This window comes from Hylaeus anthracinus, unplaced genomic scaffold (assembly GCF_026225885.1).
Source record: "Hylaeus anthracinus isolate JK02 unplaced genomic scaffold, UHH_iyHylAnth1.0_haploid 11994, whole genome shotgun sequence".
In the NCBI taxonomy this organism is placed as follows: domain Eukaryota; kingdom Metazoa; phylum Arthropoda; class Insecta; order Hymenoptera; family Colletidae; genus Hylaeus; species Hylaeus anthracinus.
In genome coordinates, this window is record NW_026534341.1 from 3,036,617 (window position 1) to 3,053,087 (window position 16,471).

The 16,471-nt window shown below is 32.5% G+C and overlaps 2 protein-coding genes across 2 annotated transcripts; both read right to left on the reverse strand.

The window, feature by feature from the left end:
• Nucleotides 1-6: 6 nt before the first annotated feature.
• On the reverse strand, nt 7-7,715 carry LOC128889132 (protein lin-54 homolog). Its single transcript, XM_054146527.1, has 13 exons — nt 7,691-7,715; nt 6,389-6,506; nt 4,711-5,104; nt 4,316-4,630; nt 3,991-4,227; nt 3,687-3,899; nt 3,488-3,604; nt 3,275-3,412; nt 2,944-3,183; nt 2,632-2,834; nt 2,085-2,328; nt 1,795-1,991; nt 7-1,549 (listed from the first exon to the last, which is right to left on the reverse strand). The coding sequence occupies exons 3-13, from the start codon at nt 5,092-5,094 to the stop codon at nt 1,366-1,368; spliced, it is 2,472 nt and encodes an 823-aa protein (XP_054002502.1). The 5' UTR covers nt 5,095-5,104; nt 6,389-6,506; nt 7,691-7,715; the 3' UTR covers nt 7-1,365.
• A 1,577-nt stretch (nt 7,716-9,292) lies between these two features.
• On the reverse strand, nt 9,293-15,203 carry LOC128888318 (importin subunit alpha-3). The gene is made up of 9 exons (XM_054145049.1): nt 14,871-15,203; nt 12,999-13,101; nt 12,672-12,876; nt 12,435-12,595; nt 11,841-12,067; nt 11,410-11,775; nt 11,097-11,331; nt 10,930-11,021; nt 9,293-10,844 (listed from the first exon to the last, which is right to left on the reverse strand). Exons 1-9 carry the CDS (start codon nt 14,934-14,936, stop codon nt 10,752-10,754), a joined length of 1,548 nt encoding a protein of 515 aa, XP_054001024.1. The 5' UTR covers nt 14,937-15,203; the 3' UTR covers nt 9,293-10,751.
• Between the last annotated feature and the right edge of the window lie 1,268 nt (nt 15,204-16,471).

Consider the following 16,471-nt stretch of genomic DNA (forward strand, 5'->3'; position numbering starts at 1 on the left):
AATGTAATGAACGATTTTACTAATTTGGAATTAGAATCCTTGTGACGTTATATATAATTACAGAATCGATAAATAAACGTGTGAAATATATTTTTACGAAAAGTCTACAAAATTACTTCGAATGTAATAATTCATCTATGGACAATGTATTATGCCACAGATAAGCAATAGATGAAAAAGAAATCAATACATACTAATTACAAATGAAAAATCAAACTTTAAACGATTGTACATACAAAATTGTAAAAATGCCATGTCATATACAAATGACTTAAGTATCTTATTTTTTTTTTAACTCAAGATTTTTGTTAGAATATAAATGTATTCGAATAGCATTAGTTGCGTTTTAACCGTCGAATAGAAACTGTCGAACATTATTGAATAAAACCTAACAGTTTTCAAATTTTTGTAATAATGACCACAGACATGAACAAATTTATTATTTTAATTTCATTTTTTATAGTCCTTATTCTCTAAGAAAAATAAAAATAGATATGAGAAATCATCATACAATATGAAATTATAATATATCATTTAAAGATAATTTATTTCATTTGTGAAATTAAATTGTTGAATTTTACGTTCACCATTTATATTGTTCATTGACACCAAAAATCAAATATTCTTGGTACTCCATCAAATTCTTGTTACTTACAGTTTATAGATGCATGCATTTTAGCTATAAAAAAAGAACTCTGAATATTGACACTAATGAAAACACATGACATAAAATAAAAATATGATTAGTATACCAATACTACCTAATAGATGCGCAAATCTATACCTTCTACTTTAGCATCTTACCTAAATTTTCAATAAAATCTTCATTTTTCAAATGTGGGCGACAAATATATAAACAATTTTTGTACCATCGAATGTTATAAACTTTTGTTACAAATCTTATTAACATATTGCATTCAACCGTGTTACTTTTAATTTTCTTTTTACAAATTGTTATATAGAAAGACAATGTACATAATTTCGTATCAAAGTTACTTTCATCTCGTTTAAATAAAAACGAAAATGATTAAGTTACAAACTTTGTCAACTCCACATAATCGTATATTAATGATATTATACAAAATTAATTTGAAGAGTAAGTAAATTAAATTATTTTTTGCATACAAAATAGTTTTCTTCTTTACATATTCATTTAGTAATAATAACAATCGGTTGAACGTATTATGTTGTAGCATATTTACCATTATCTTTGGTATATAACACTTTATTTTGCTTCGTAATTATTATGTCCAAATTATTAGATTAGGAAGTACCAACAATTAATGTTTCCAATTTTCTAACTGCTGCATACGCGCGCGAGAACCGAAAACTTTCACCATTACACTTTTCCTGAAAATGTACCTGCTAGGTAGCTTCAGCTTTATGCGCTGACTCGATGATTTCCTTCAAGCAACGGCCGAATTCTTCGATTATAAGTCTTTGAGATGTTTCATCGTCGAACATGTTCCGCTCCGCTTCGTCAGCTTGTGCCATTAAACACTGACACGTTATTTCTACTACTTTATCGGTCAAGAAATTGAATGGTTGTCTAAAAAAAAAATACGAATATCAAAGTATCAAAAATGAAACAATTAAACATGATATAGATATTGTAACTGTAAAAACCAACATTGATAATGGTTGTTAAAATGCTTTTTCATTAGAACCATTTGTTTCCATAAAACAACATCTAGTGATTTACACTTTTCTTCGAGGATGACAAGCTCCAATTTTAACAGCCATTAAATTTCAAATAATGTCTACTGATTATATTTACTATAATCATGGATTTACCTCGCGCCAGTATTTGATGCAGCAGGTGGTCTAAAAGCCATTTCCGATAATTGTAATTTCGCTTTATTTAACGTAAGTTGTGCCGTCCTAACTTCAGCTGCCTCTGCTAGGTCCTTTAGGGACTTCTTTTCTAAGTTAGGTTCTTCAACATTTCGACATCCTATGCATTTGCAATTAGCAGAGCAGGGTATCTTAGCCTTAAAAAAAAAAGAGATTATTCTGTATTACTGGAAGTAATTTCATCGCTTTCAAAAATATTTATAATTCGTATATAGAACCATCTGCAGTACCTCGTAACATTCACAATAATTCTTTAAGCATCCGCTACGTTTACAATTACAACCCTTATTGTGTCTCCGTATATCATCACCAGTCTCGCGGCCTTTGCCAATTTTTGGACGAAATGCATTTGGATTACGTTCCAAACAAGATTTGATAGCGCGTTGCCTCTCTTCTTCATTTCCAAGATTATTAGAACAATTATTGCAGTTACACATATGACAAAACTCTCCATTAGCGAAACAATCACAATATCTGTGACAAAATATATTCATCATTCACCACTTTCATTTATCAAGGTACATTCAAAACTTCTCTTTATCAACGATACGATTATTTCTTAACTTACAACACAAAACAAATCTTTCAACTAAAGATACATTTTTATGTATATCAGTACCGATCGTCATTTTTCTATCGAGATAACAAAAAAGCAAAGAGTTGATGCTCAATTTTTTAAAGATGAATGACAGTAATAACAGTGATAATAGTACAAGCAAACATCGAAGAGTTACTTTAAAATTAAGGCTTAATAGTGCTGGTATATATTATACTCACAATTTAAGACATTGCGATTTAGTACAGTTACACGCTTTTCTCGGCCTAATACCATTAGGCTCGACGCTAGCGTAGGATCTTTGAGAACTTTTACTTTCTACGATAGATCCTACAGATAAACTTCCTGTAGAACTTTGTAAGCTTTGTGAATTTCCTAACAAACTGGGCGTAACTTGAGGTTTCATTTTTACTTCGTCCGTTGACTGTAAAAACATTATATACCTCTTTAAATTACTGCTATTTCTCAGAGATTATTCCTGACCGATATAGTTAACTTATTTTTTTTTTAATCACATATGCAATATATCATACCTGTTGCTGAATATATTGAGCTGGTAGAACTACAATGTTTCCCATATTTGAATTAGTTGAAAGGACTGCCTGCCCAGATGCTAATTGGCTCAAAGCCGATGCCGGAATTGCTACCGCATTTTTCGATTGATTACCTACACTTGCAGTCGCGGGAATTAATAATCTTTGATTGCTACTCGTTAACGTAGCCTTAGGTGCAACTGTTCTTAACGATTGATTACTAGTATTTAATGGAACTACCTATATCACAATTGGAAAAAAAACACATTATATACGACAGTCTAATACAATTTTTTTTAAATAATTACAAGTTGTTGCTATTGTTACAAACCTTAACAATTTGTTGTTGATTTCCTATTTTCTGACTGACACCGACAGTTTGCAAACTTGTTTGTGACTTCGTTTTCCCCACAGTAACGACATTCGTAGTTCCAGATGATGGAGTACTAACTAATCTTACATATTGCACCTTGAACAAAAATATTTTCTCAATTATACAGAACGTGCTATTATAATGGATTTATAAAAATAAAAAAATAATTACTTGTCTTCCTGGCATTTGTATTTGATGTACTTGATTAGATCCAGTAACGATATTTTGATTAGCTGGTATTCTAATAACTTGTCCACTTCCAAGCACAGTTCCAGGTTTTAAAGAGCTCTGATAAATGTTATACGATTAGAAACACTTTGCAATTCATAAAAAAAAAAATAAATTTCAATAAAATCATAAGTTAACTAACCTGTCGTATAATCACTTTTTGTGGATTTTGTTGAATAGATTTATTAGAGGAAGAAAACGTGGATTGTTGATTCGAAAGCGATGATTTGACTTGCGTACTCAATGTTGGAGCAGGTAATATTTTTGTAGGGGATTTAATTGTACTGCTTGGAACTATAGTCATTTTAGTCGGTTGAGTATTTGATGATTGCACTAGTTTATTAACAATTATTCCCTTTAAGAGTAATAAATACGAATTTATGTTTATTATATTAATATACACAACTACTGGAAAAATGATGAATATAATAGATTTCAATACCCACTTTGTTTTGCGGTGATGAGGGTAGAATGTGTTGAACTTTATTAGTAGGAAGTAATCCCATTTGCTGTGCTTGTGCCAATGTTATAGTTTTCGTTGGAGCTGTGACATCTTGACTCGATACACTATTATTTATAAATTTTATTGCTTGTGTTTGCTGATTTTCATTCTGTGAACTAGTTATAAGAACTTGCTGTCCTGATTGTGCTTGATTTCCAGCTAATATCATCTTTGTATATACCTAAAATAATATTACAAAATGTATAGTATGTCACATATTAGTATTATTTAGTGTCTAAGTATTGAGAATTTAGAAAGAACGATATTACATTTCGATTTTGTTGAGAACCCTGCGCAGATCGCTTTATAGCTGATTGAACTGTTTTTGCATTGTGAACATTTCCTAATGTAATGCTTCCCGAATGGCTAGTTGCCATTACAGGCTTAGGTTGTGCTGATCTCAATTGAACTATATTTCCTTCAGCAGACTTTGCTATGAGAGTCTGAGCTAACGACTGTAATTGACCAGCTGATGCTGTTGATGGATGGGAAATTTTTAAAATTTGGCTTGTGCCTTGACCACCAGCAGGAGATACTATCATAATAGACTGGCTTTGTGTCGCTGGACCAACATTTGACTTTACCTATTATGAGAGTAAAATTATAACTTCATAAGAGATATCATTGGTATTTGCTTTAGACATTGTAATTATAGATTTTATACCTGCACTGTAGATGCTGGAAGCCTCTGCAATGTTGGCTTTGTTTGGAATATAATATTTTGATTATTCTGATTAGCTGTTGTATAGATAATATGTTCTCCTTGAACTTGATCTGATACTTCAGCCATATCCACATCAGGTACAATCATTTCATTCTCAATACTACGTTCAACTATTATATGCTCCTCCTCTGTTGTCATAACTTCTTCAGCATTCATACATTCCAATTCAGCTTGAATGTTTGCAAATGCCTCAAAGTCGTTAGAATATTGTTCGTTATTATGCGACAGAGTCAATGCACTCAAGTCTCCATCTCCAAGTGTACGTGAATCAAGAGCTAATGGTTCAACCAAAGCTCTAACATTCTGCCCTTTATTTATAGACATGATTACGTTCCTATTCAAAACATTACTTGTTATAACTACTTACATTTGTTTATAACTTAACTAAGTATAGATATTATTCTTAAAAGTATTAAATGCATTAATTTCTCAATGTATAGTTCATGAAATTTACACGCACAATTGTATAAAGTTATATTATGTAAATTAATAATACAATTTATAATATAATTTTTCATTTTATTGATATATTTGATTTTATTTCCATTCATATAAATTGTGTCCATAATGGAATAATTATAAATAAAAGCACTGTTTGAATTTGTAACATATGTATATTTGCATGAAAGAAACGTTTCTTTATATGCATTACTCTCATAAAAATCATTGAAGTGTAAACAACAATCACCAATGAATTACATAACTAAGAACGAAGGTAACATGCGACGAACTGATTTGTAAGTGTAATACTTGTATCCTACTACAAATTGTCAAGTTATGAACTTTAAACCATCCTAATAACATGTAACGTTCTAATATCGTGTATATTCATGTACACTTAAAACGAGTTTGCCTATGTTTAAAAAAAAAGTTTTCCAGATGTCTGTATCTTCCATTATAAACATGTACTTCATGCATATGCAGGTTAGAAATTCAAAGAATCTAAATCGTTTTCACGTAAAGCTTCGTACATCAGAAGGCTACGTATGAAAATAAATACAGCAAATCAACAGTAAAACGTAAAACGATTTACGAAATGATGTGAAAACGAAGTGAATCAGTGAGAATTTAAAAATTCAAAAATTCAAATCTTTAGAAAGTAAATATGAATTCCCGAAACACGAGACTTAACGGAATTGTTTATGGATGGTCACAACAATGCAAGGATCAAGTAAAATTTGAACTTTCGAAAATTCGAACGATAAAATTTGAATAATGAAGAAAAATTCGAAGGATAGTCTACTCAGGAACATTAGCGCCATTTATTACTCGAACGCGCCATTTTCCACGAACTGAATTTCTGCCAGTATTTTAACGTTTTTAGTAGCATCAAAGCGATTCGACATCGACACGCAGAGAGAAATAAAACGCGTAACGCAACAAACGACAATGTAAAATATACATCTCGCCGATATTCGTTTTAATATCGGACAAAACTCGACTTAACCTATAACTTATCAGTTCATATCAGGTACGTACAGTGCTGGGTGGGGGCGTGCCACGAAGCTCATTTTAATTATTGTACCGATATTCGAAACAGTTGTTAATACGCTTTTCAGAAATTCAAATTTCACTTGCGTTGTTCAACGAGTAATTGAAACCTCTTTCTAACACGTACCTGGGTGTTCCCTCGATAGCACGAATTTGTTCAAAATCACGCGCCCACCATTGCTGTCCCACAGTGCACTACGCACCGCTGTGTACAAACAGACCCAAAGGTCGTTTAGTATTAAAATCTGAAATCGAAGCGAGAATGATAAGTTGATCGCTATTACGAAATTAACTTTCCCTAGTATGTAATACGTCGAGCGTCGACTTTCTCAATGAAACGTGGCTCCGATACTGACGAGTATTTTCGCGCACTTTGCAAATTTCGATTTCGCCATTTTCGCTCTTCCGCGGCTAAAAACACGTCAGCCCTATAGCGCCCTCTTGGTCCAATAAAAAAAAAAAGACAAGTGTTCCGAAAACTCCAACGTTTTAAACGCGACATTATCGGCCAAACGTGCGCTATTATTATGAACTTTACGAATTTTAATGGAATTCGATAAAGACATTCTTTTCGAACGAAGAAGGAAAATTTCTATTCTATTTAAATGTCACTGTTATTAATGATATGTAAATAAATTATGTAGCCATAAAATGCATGAACGATGCCACATATCGACAGGGAAGTATCAGATTAATGACGCTGCGATCAAATAATGACATTGTATTGGTATTCGTTCATTACAAGATTCATTGCAAAATCAAAAAATATCGAATTAAAAACATTTATGGAGATTATATTTTAATTTATATATTCATATACACATAGTAGAAGATATGTTTTCAATTATTTTTCGTATAACATTTCAAATGTATGTTACAATAGGGGGCGTGCGATTCGAAGTAAAATAAATAAATACGATCTCGTATACATAACGAAGCAAAATTGTTTCCAGAATTAAATCATTGATTGGTTAATTTGAAATTCAAATATATCGAAATCAGCCCACTCATTGGCCAGTTTTGGCGGCTATGGTGTAATACAATGAATAAGTGTGATAAATAGCGATGCATAAAGTTATTATAATCGTAAATAAAATTATACTCTTGCATTTAATAGTAAACATTGTAAATGTATACTCAAACAAATTGCAGAATATATTCTTTCACTATTACTTTGAAATCTATTCCTAATGTCAATCAGTTTTCATTTTTGTATAATTTATTACGCCAACGAATACTTTGATTACGAGTTTTCAAAATTAACATGCAAAAATACGTTTATTCATGTATTTTTTTAATTAAGACAATGATATAATGTATTTTCTCAACAATAACGCATTCTTATGTTTTTATTCGAGTTACTCTCAAACATCTCGTTAACTCTTTGAATTAAAGAGCAATAACCTCAATATTCACTTGCCAAACTTACATGCGAGTCCACGTTGATTACATTCTTGTTAAGTCACAAATTGTGCGTATACCGAGTTCGTCGACAACGAAACTCGGTATTGTTTTGTAAAGCGTCCTCTTTAGTTATATGTTTACATGGAAATGCCTTAAGGACTTTAGAATAATATTATAATTAATCGTATAAATACTACTGATATTATAAAATTATAATAATAAAAAAAACGTTACACGATCGTTACAGACTTTCATTAGTATAATATTGCATAATATCTGATCTCTTTTACAGATACAATGGGGAATAAAGATTTTTGTAGTAACTAGTAACTGTTTCCTAGTGATGGAAAAAACCCTAGACTTCGAATAAATTTGAAGTTTGCCGACGTGTTTGTCTCGTTTTCTTCTTTGGAAAATGTTCAAAAGAGGAAATGAGACAAACATGTCGGCAAACTTCAGATTTATTCGAAGCCTAGGGTTTTCCCCATCTCTGGAAGTCTTAGAAAGTTCCTAGTAGCAGCCAATCATTGAACTACAGGGTATCCCAAAAATGTTGTAACACCTTGAAAGGGGTGGTTCGGGAGGTGATTTGAAACAACTTTTTCCTTAGAGAAAATGTTGTCCGAGGCTTCGTTAAGTAGATATTAACAAAAAACCCCGACCAATCAGAGCGCGCGTATACCGTTTGAGCGCCCGCAGTAGCGTATGAGCGCGACCGCCTATCGCGTACCCTACGCTCAACCGGCATACTCGCGCTCTGATTGGTCGGGGTTTTCGCTTAATATCTCCCTAACGAAACCTTGGACAACATTTTCGCTAAGGAAAAAGTTGTCTCAAATCACCCCCCGAACGACCCCTTTCGAGGAGTTACAACATTTTTGGGACACCCTGTACTCTTTGGCTAAGATGTTCATGACAAGGGCTATATGTGGATGCGCCTTTAACATGGGAAAAATGGCGCGCGGCTGGTGGGAGGTTGGAAGGGGGGGGAGTCTGGCAATTCTTTGTGTTAGATAAAGTCAGGTTTGACTAGATGTGACATCTGACCCACTGCGTCAGTAACACGAAAAATTGATGTCATTATCAAATGATTCTCTACACAATTTCGTACATTTGTGCAAGCAAAATTTATTCAGAAATGACTAAGTAATGTAATAAATGCGTTTATCAATATAAATTTAATTTTTGCTCCAAAAATGATGTTTTAAATTCCCTTCATTTTTCGTACGTCTGTAGTTATTCAAAGGAATAATACTTTAGCGCTAATCTCTCTTGACGAAACAGACAAATATAATTTTACATTCCAATTATAAATGATTTCAAACTTCTGACTTTAAGAATTGATTCATCAAGTTTTAATTTTTCAGTTTTTCTTAATTTGTAAAACGCTGTTTTTTTTAACAAACTACTATATTTTCTTTAAATATTTAGAATGAACTTAAATGAAAAATAATGTTCTTTAAATTAAATGTCTTATTTATCAAAGTAATCATAAACTAATCGTATCAAGGAAGATTTACAAGTTTCGCTCTTTAAACGAGTTTAGATAATAGTACATATATCATAAAACTATGCAATTGGAATGAATTACGCTTATTTTTTGGTGATGGAAAGAAAATAACAAGCATTCAGTTGTTCAATTTGTTGTACTTTACGTTGGTTAAATCCAAAAAATTAGCGATTCGATTCGAGACCCAACAAGGTTGCCACTACATATCATTTCTCACAACTTGAAAAACATGGTTTTTGTGCGTTCAACTCGCACTTGTAAATAATCGCAATACAAGAAGTACACCATATAAAGGAAACTAAAGATATAATAGTTTTGCAGTATTCTTTTGCTATATAAAAATATTGACGAATATTCGTTTTGCTGAAGACAGCCATCTTAAAGAAATAAACAGCAAATTACAACAATGTATAAAGTTATAATAATGATCAATGAGAATGTTTTGTTGCAAAAAGATTAATATTACTACCAATGAAAATTGTTCTACAAATACTATGAATAAAGAACAAATATATTATCATTGGGTGTTAGTTTAAAATGTACCAAGAAAAACAAACACTATGTGCTATTTCTACGATTCATTACTCCTTTCAAAGAACAATTTCGCCGCAATTCTCTACAGTTTACCGAACGTCAACAAAGATACACGGTTTGAAGATATTCATGCTAATCATGTTCACACGTTCAAAGATGTCACGATCGAATTCACACCTGAATCATAATTGTAACAAGATTATCAATAAAGAGACATTTCTATAATACAGATATATCGTTTCATGAAAATGATTAAATTCTTTTGTCTTTTTTTTTGCACGATCAAAAGTTCAATTAAAGATTGGCAGTAAATGTTGTCAAATTAACATTATCGTTTTATTGTTCGTTTGTTTCTTCTTACAGAAATGATCCATAGATATGAATTAAACTAATAAAGAGTAGTCAATCGATTCATTTATTTAGTAATCAATATTATTATAAATTTAACATGCCTAAAATATACACGAATTATTTTATAAATGTAACATCGCTAACCAAGACTCATCTCGAGTTAGAGTGGACAGCAGCGTGATCAAGCAATAAAAAGGTTTTTTTTACTTCATTTCTTTTTCTTTTTTTATCTGTTGCTCCTCGATTTAGAGAGCAAATAAAGAGTACACTAGAATAATTTAGTTGGTACGTTGCATATCCCTAGCTGCGTCCGGCTAAGTTCCGCTCCGCCAGATATTGTGTATGTGCGATTTAAAAAAAAAAAGGTAATATACATGCGTTGAAGAATCAGAAAGAAAACAAAAGAATACAGACTCTCGTTTCAGTAAGAAACTCTTTCGCTCCGTAACTTTTGCCCTTGCATCGTTCTGATATCCCTTCTATAGGGAAAAAGTCAATCAGTCACTGTTATGCCTTTGGATTAGCAAAAAAAAAAACATGATTCTTGGTTCAGCGGTGGCATACTGATATTGCCACGTGTTGACATTAGAGCAAGAATGAGACATAAGAATAGGAAAGGGTAAGCAGAATGGCTCCGTAATGGAGTTTGTCGGGGGACGGCACGATCGGATAAGAAATAATGGAGGCCCTCTCAGAATTTAAAACCTTCACTCGGAATAGTCGACGTATGATCAAACTCAAATGTACCTTCTCCGACCTGTGACCCCAAATTCGTGTCATCCGCCTAAAATCATTACGAAATATATATATATTTTAATGTCGGAAGACAATGAAGGAAATAAAAATACTAAATACAAATTAGTGCACACCTCTTCGGAAAAGTATTGCTCGATAATATCATACGCTAGTTTATAAATTTCTACATTTTCATGATTTTGCAGTGCTTCGATTTTATCCAAACCTGTAAACCCATATTAAAGAATGTAAATAAATACTGTAAACAATGTACTAAAAGAATGATCTTGATGCTACAAACCTAAACACTCTTCTATCATATTAGCCAGCTGTTCAACTTGTGGTCCAGCAAGTTTGAGCATGTTATGTATACCATCTAAAACAACCTGTACAACTTGAGTATCTTTACAGGAAAGGAGGTCACAAAAAGGTCCAATGACGCCTTCTCGTATAAGCTGCACAACTTGTTCTCTGTTACCACTTATCGTTAAATTGCTAATTGCCCATGCTGCTTCTTTTTGCGTTTGGAATTCACCCTGATCGTTAGAAAATATATCGTTAAAGTTATTTTACCTTAAGGGCTTTCGATAATTTTATAAAGAATGTCGTTTCACCTTCTCCAAATTGCGAATAATAAGCGGCAATAGCCCTGCGTCCATAACAGCTTGAACTTGCGATTGGTTGCCAGCAGTTACGTTAGAAAGGAACCAAACTGCTTCTTTGCAGATTTTCTCTTTCGGATGAGTCAATAAGTTGGGAAAGTGCGACAACGCATCAGAGTTTAACACAGCCTGTGTTTGTTCATCTGTACCCGTTACTATGTTACCAACTGCCCTTAAAGCAGCTGTTTGTACCTTAACTTCTTTGTGCGAGAGAAGTGGTATAACACAAGGCACCACACCACTGTCTATGACCATTTGAATTTGTTCGTTACCACCATCGGTGAGATAACTTAATGCCCAAACTGTATCAACAAGGATCTGCAACACACATTGCATGTAACAAAATATTTTAGTTTTTTATATGTTTCGTTTCCGTCACTCACATTAATATCTGTATGTTGGATGAGTATCTTAAGAGCAGGTAAAATATCCTTAATTGTTTGCATAGGTGGCGGTGGATCTTTATTTCTACATAAGTTCACGATCACCCATGTTACATTACGTAAAAAACTGATAGGTATTTCCGGATTGATAAATATTAACAATGGTTGTACAATGCCAAGTCCAATAACATAATCCCTAGATGTTGGACCATCTCCAATAATATTTCCTGCAAATAAAAATATCGTCGATATAAAAATAAATTGAATATACAAAATAAATAAATTTTTAAATTCTAATATAGATGTTTATACACAACAAGTAACGACTTGGTTACAATATTTTTCTATACAACAGTACTTCTGTTTAAGTTTGTACATATCGATAACATAATTTAGATATTTAAATAATAGTATTCTTCAAAATGTCAAGCAGTTGAGATGAACCATAATTTACTCAAACATTCCAAGAATTAAAAGTAATGTCATGTAACATATAAGCTAGAATTTAATTGAGAATTTAAAAAGTGCAACTAGAGAAGATTTTACAGTTTTAACAAAATTTCGTTTCTTTTATTTTCATGTTTGATTACATACCTAAAGCCCATACAGCTTGTTCGCAAACATTCTGTTGATTTGAACGTAACAAATGCAGAAAATGGGGCACTGCGCCAGCTTTTACAACTGCCTGTGTCTGGGGTGATGTACCACTTGCAATGTTTGTTAGAGCCCATGCTGCTTCAAATTGCAAAGATGGACTATAAAATAGATTAGGAAATGTGCATAAAGTCTTATAATCATACGAATTGTGCATGAATTTTTGTGCTCTCATACCTATTGTGATCTTCAAGACAACGAACTAAGATTGGTAAAATACCACTATCGATTAACGGATCAATTGGTGGATTACGATCTGACGATAGCAACTTTCTTGCTGATTGTACAGCTTCTAATTGAACAGCTGGATCTGAACTACCAGCATTCATTACCAACTCTTTCAAATTAATTTTCGACAAATGTTTATCAGGATCTTCTTCATCTAAAACGAATGTTATTATTACTTTTATATGAATATTTTGTATATATAATAATAATGTGTAATAAATTATATCAAATTGATAAACATATATATGTGTTTATTAATCTTGTCAAAAAATTTACCTGTAGAATCTGTAATAGGCACATTTCTTCGTTTTTGTAAAGTCTCATCACGTTTATTCTTGCGCAATTCCACTGTCACTTCGCTTCTTCTCCTTCTCATTTCCTGAAAGATTTCATGCATTTGTTATTCATATTTACTAAAACATCAAAAATCATTTATACTCTTGTAGAATTAAAATGTCTTCCAAGCATAATGCTATTTTAAGAAGGAATTTATAATTTATAAATTCTACTATTTCATATGACCTTCAAATTCATAAATATATATCAATGATACAACATTAATATTAAATTGTGTATAATTTTGGCATTATGAAAAATTATTATCAGTACTACACGATGAAATATATTATTCTGATATTTCCTGTAACAGAACTAAACTATAAAAAATTACATATACAACTTTGAAAAAAACAGATCTATTCAACTTCAATTCAACTCTTGTGTACAACTTGATAACAAATAATAATTTCCTGAAATTAAATACCATATCTAATAAGTATTTAGCATATTTTACAAAATATATTATAAAACAAATTTAATGTCACAACAAGAAACTAATTATATTTTAATTATATTTCTAATGAATATTTTAAAATAGTTGACCACTTGTTCTTAACTATATTTCATATACTTGGAACCTCTAGGGCTACTTGATAGTGGCCAAGAATATCATTCGCATTCCAAAAAATGATCTACTTTGAACGTTTGATAACATAGGAAAGCATATCCAATATGTCAAATATGCAAATATGTTAAAAAGTACCATACTTGTAAAAATTATTAAATATCTAGCTGCACCTTGTGGTTTCGCCTACGTGGAATACTGTTTGTGTATAACTGTGTGTGAATAATGTATTTTATGTCATTTGCATTCGACTGACAGATCAACCATGTGAATCTTCGTTAGCCAGTGAGTGATTGTCTTTTGTTTTCCATAACACAGATGTTTCAATTGATATTTCTGATTCTTTATTTATAAATATTAAGATTTTGAAATGAAAACTTATTTTTATCAAAATAAAATATAGCCTATGTCCTTTCTCAGGATGTAATCTATCTCCTTGCAATCTATCTACTTTATAACTAACTTATACATTTTTTATCCAATATAATTGCAAAACTATAGGTCATTTTATTAATAAAAATATAACAAAATGTATGAGTGTTCCATGACTCATAAAACCAAGCATGACCAATGCATGACCAATTAAATGTTAAACTAAAAAGGTTCAATTTTACTTACGTGTACATTATTATAGATATTATTTTTGTATATTATTTATGCAATTATTATTGATCAAACATAAATAAACAAATTATAACTCTATAAAGATAATGATATTATGTTTCATGTGTAAGAGTTTGAATCGGTCTTGCGACTTATAATATTGTTCGTGATGTTCTTTACTATCGTTCCAATTACAATATAAAAATGTAAAGTAATTACAAAAATGATGAAATTATTAAAATATTTGGCAGTACAATTATTGTGGACATGCAGCTAAGATTTTCAGCAAAATTTGAAATATAATTTCTAAAAAGTTAATCACCCCTTTTTTACGACTAACTATTGGATCATATCCTTTTTTACGACGCATTTAACAATGGTCCGAAAATCGAGGACACTTTGAACTTGCTCCAAATACGGCATTAACATTGATCGATTTGGAATTATTGTGTCCGGGTAGAAAACAATCGCGCAGAAATGTCCGAAAATTGGACTGGAGCGACAAAGTGAAGAAATACGTTTCACGATCTCTGAAAAACTGGTGGAAGCCGCGATCTCGCGATCGTTCGCTCGAAACGAAAGCAACATTTCTCAGCCGCAGAAGATAACTATACTCAACGACGAGCAAACTGGATACTTACATCTAGATCTTTGCCTTTATTCTTAAAAACCATCAAACGATTCTTGTTTAGCATTTCCGCCGCCATTTTTTCAATAACCAATCCTCCGTGCTCGCGTATATTGATATGTGCCGGCACTCAGATACCCGTGTTACTATGAAAAATCCCGTACCCGTGTAACTGCGGCTAATTTATTTCGACAACTGCATGCCGTCGCACGACAATCTTAATGTACGTCAATATGCAATATCATGCATAACACCCGTTCATCTAATCACGATCGCCACACGATATTTTCTGTGGTCACGTTTTCTCAACACGAACGCAGCGTTTCGACCGTTCTGAAAAGAATATGGACCAGACCTGAAAAGGTGGCGCTTCGGAGCTTCGTGTTTTCACTATGTTCGCTATCGCGTTTACGAAAGCTGCCGCTAGTGTACAGAAACAGCGCTGCAAACATGAAGACTGTATGAGATCCAACTCCCTAGAAAGTTACTAGGAAACTGTTATATACATATATACATATATATGTATGATAATACATACACATATGATATATATCGCAGTTGTGCATACTTGTGCCGCGAGTGGACGAAATATTCAAAACTCCAAGTTAGGGATTTTGATAACAATTTTCTAGTAACTTTCTTAGGGAGTTGGATCTCCTTATACAGTCTTCATGATATAAGCGTGTTAAAAAAATGTTGGAGGTCCTTGAAAGGAGTGGTTCGAGAGGTGATTTGAAGCAACTTTTTCCTTAACGAAAATGTTTTCGAGGCTTCGTTGAGGAGTTATTAACGAAAAACCCCGACCAATCAGAGCGCAAGTATACTGGTGGAGCGCCCGCGGTAGCCTATGAGCGCGACCGCCTAGCGCTTAGCCTACGCTCAACCGGTATACTCGCGCTCTGATTGGTCGGGGTTTTCTGTTAATATCTTCCTAATGAAGCCTCGGACAACATTTTCGCTAAGGAAAAAGTTGTTCCAAATCACTCCCTGAAGCCAGTGATGGGCAAAACCCTAGACTTCAAATAAATCTGAAGTTTGCCGATATGTTTGTCTAGTTTCCTCGTTTGAACATTTTCCAGAAAAAATTTGAAGTCTAGGGTTTTACCCATCTCTGCCCCGAACCACCCCCTTCAAGGACCGCCAACACTTTGGAAAACCCTGTATATATCGGGGATTCTCGAGTTTGTGCGGACCTCGAAATAAGTTGGGATTCCCGAGAATATACGAGATCCCGCAAGGACCCGGGATTCCCGACAATCTATGGAATATGGAATAATATCTGAGATTTCCGAAAATATTATTAATGACAATTTCAGCAATCCTAATGTTTTTTTGTTCTTGGAGCTTCATGATCACGTAGCTAAATTGACAGACCTATATGTTAGTAATATTGTAGAAAGTAATTGCAAATTTCGATAATTCTGACAATGCAGAATTTTAATATCAATCACACAATTGTGTTCCGTCTGTTCCAAGTCATCTCAATTAAATTTGTCTAATCTGTCTTAAATTATTATGAGATTACAGATTTTAAAAGTTAGAGAATAGAATAAAAATAGCATATTATGAATATTGTAGGTATATTGATGCCACGACTTTATTTATAAATTTTGA

Excerpts from the sequence above, each read along its gene's own strand:
- LOC128889132 (XM_054146527.1), bottom strand. The coding sequence starts at position 5,094 with ATGTCTATAAATAAAGGGCAGAATGTTAGAGCTTTGGTTGAACCATTA. Across the intron at positions 4,631-4,710 it reads TTCCAGCATCTACAGTGCAG|GTAAAGTCAAATGTTGGTCC; the intron begins GTATAAAATCTA and ends CTCTCATAATAG. Across the intron at positions 1,992-2,084 it reads ATTATTGTGAATGTTACGAG|GCTAAGATACCCTGCTCTGC; the intron begins GTACTGCAGATG and ends TTTTTTTTTAAG.
- LOC128888318 (XM_054145049.1), bottom strand. The coding sequence starts at position 14,936 with ATGGCGGCGGAAATGCTAAACAAGAATCGTTTGATGGTTTTTAAGAAT. Across the intron at positions 13,102-14,870 it reads ATAAAGGCAAAGATCTAGAT|GAAATGAGAAGGAGAAGAAG; the intron begins GTAAGTATCCAG and ends GAAATCTTTCAG. Across the intron at positions 10,845-10,929 it reads AGCAATACTTTTCCGAAGAG|GCGGATGACACGAATTTGGG; the intron begins GTGTGCACTAAT and ends TAATGATTTTAG.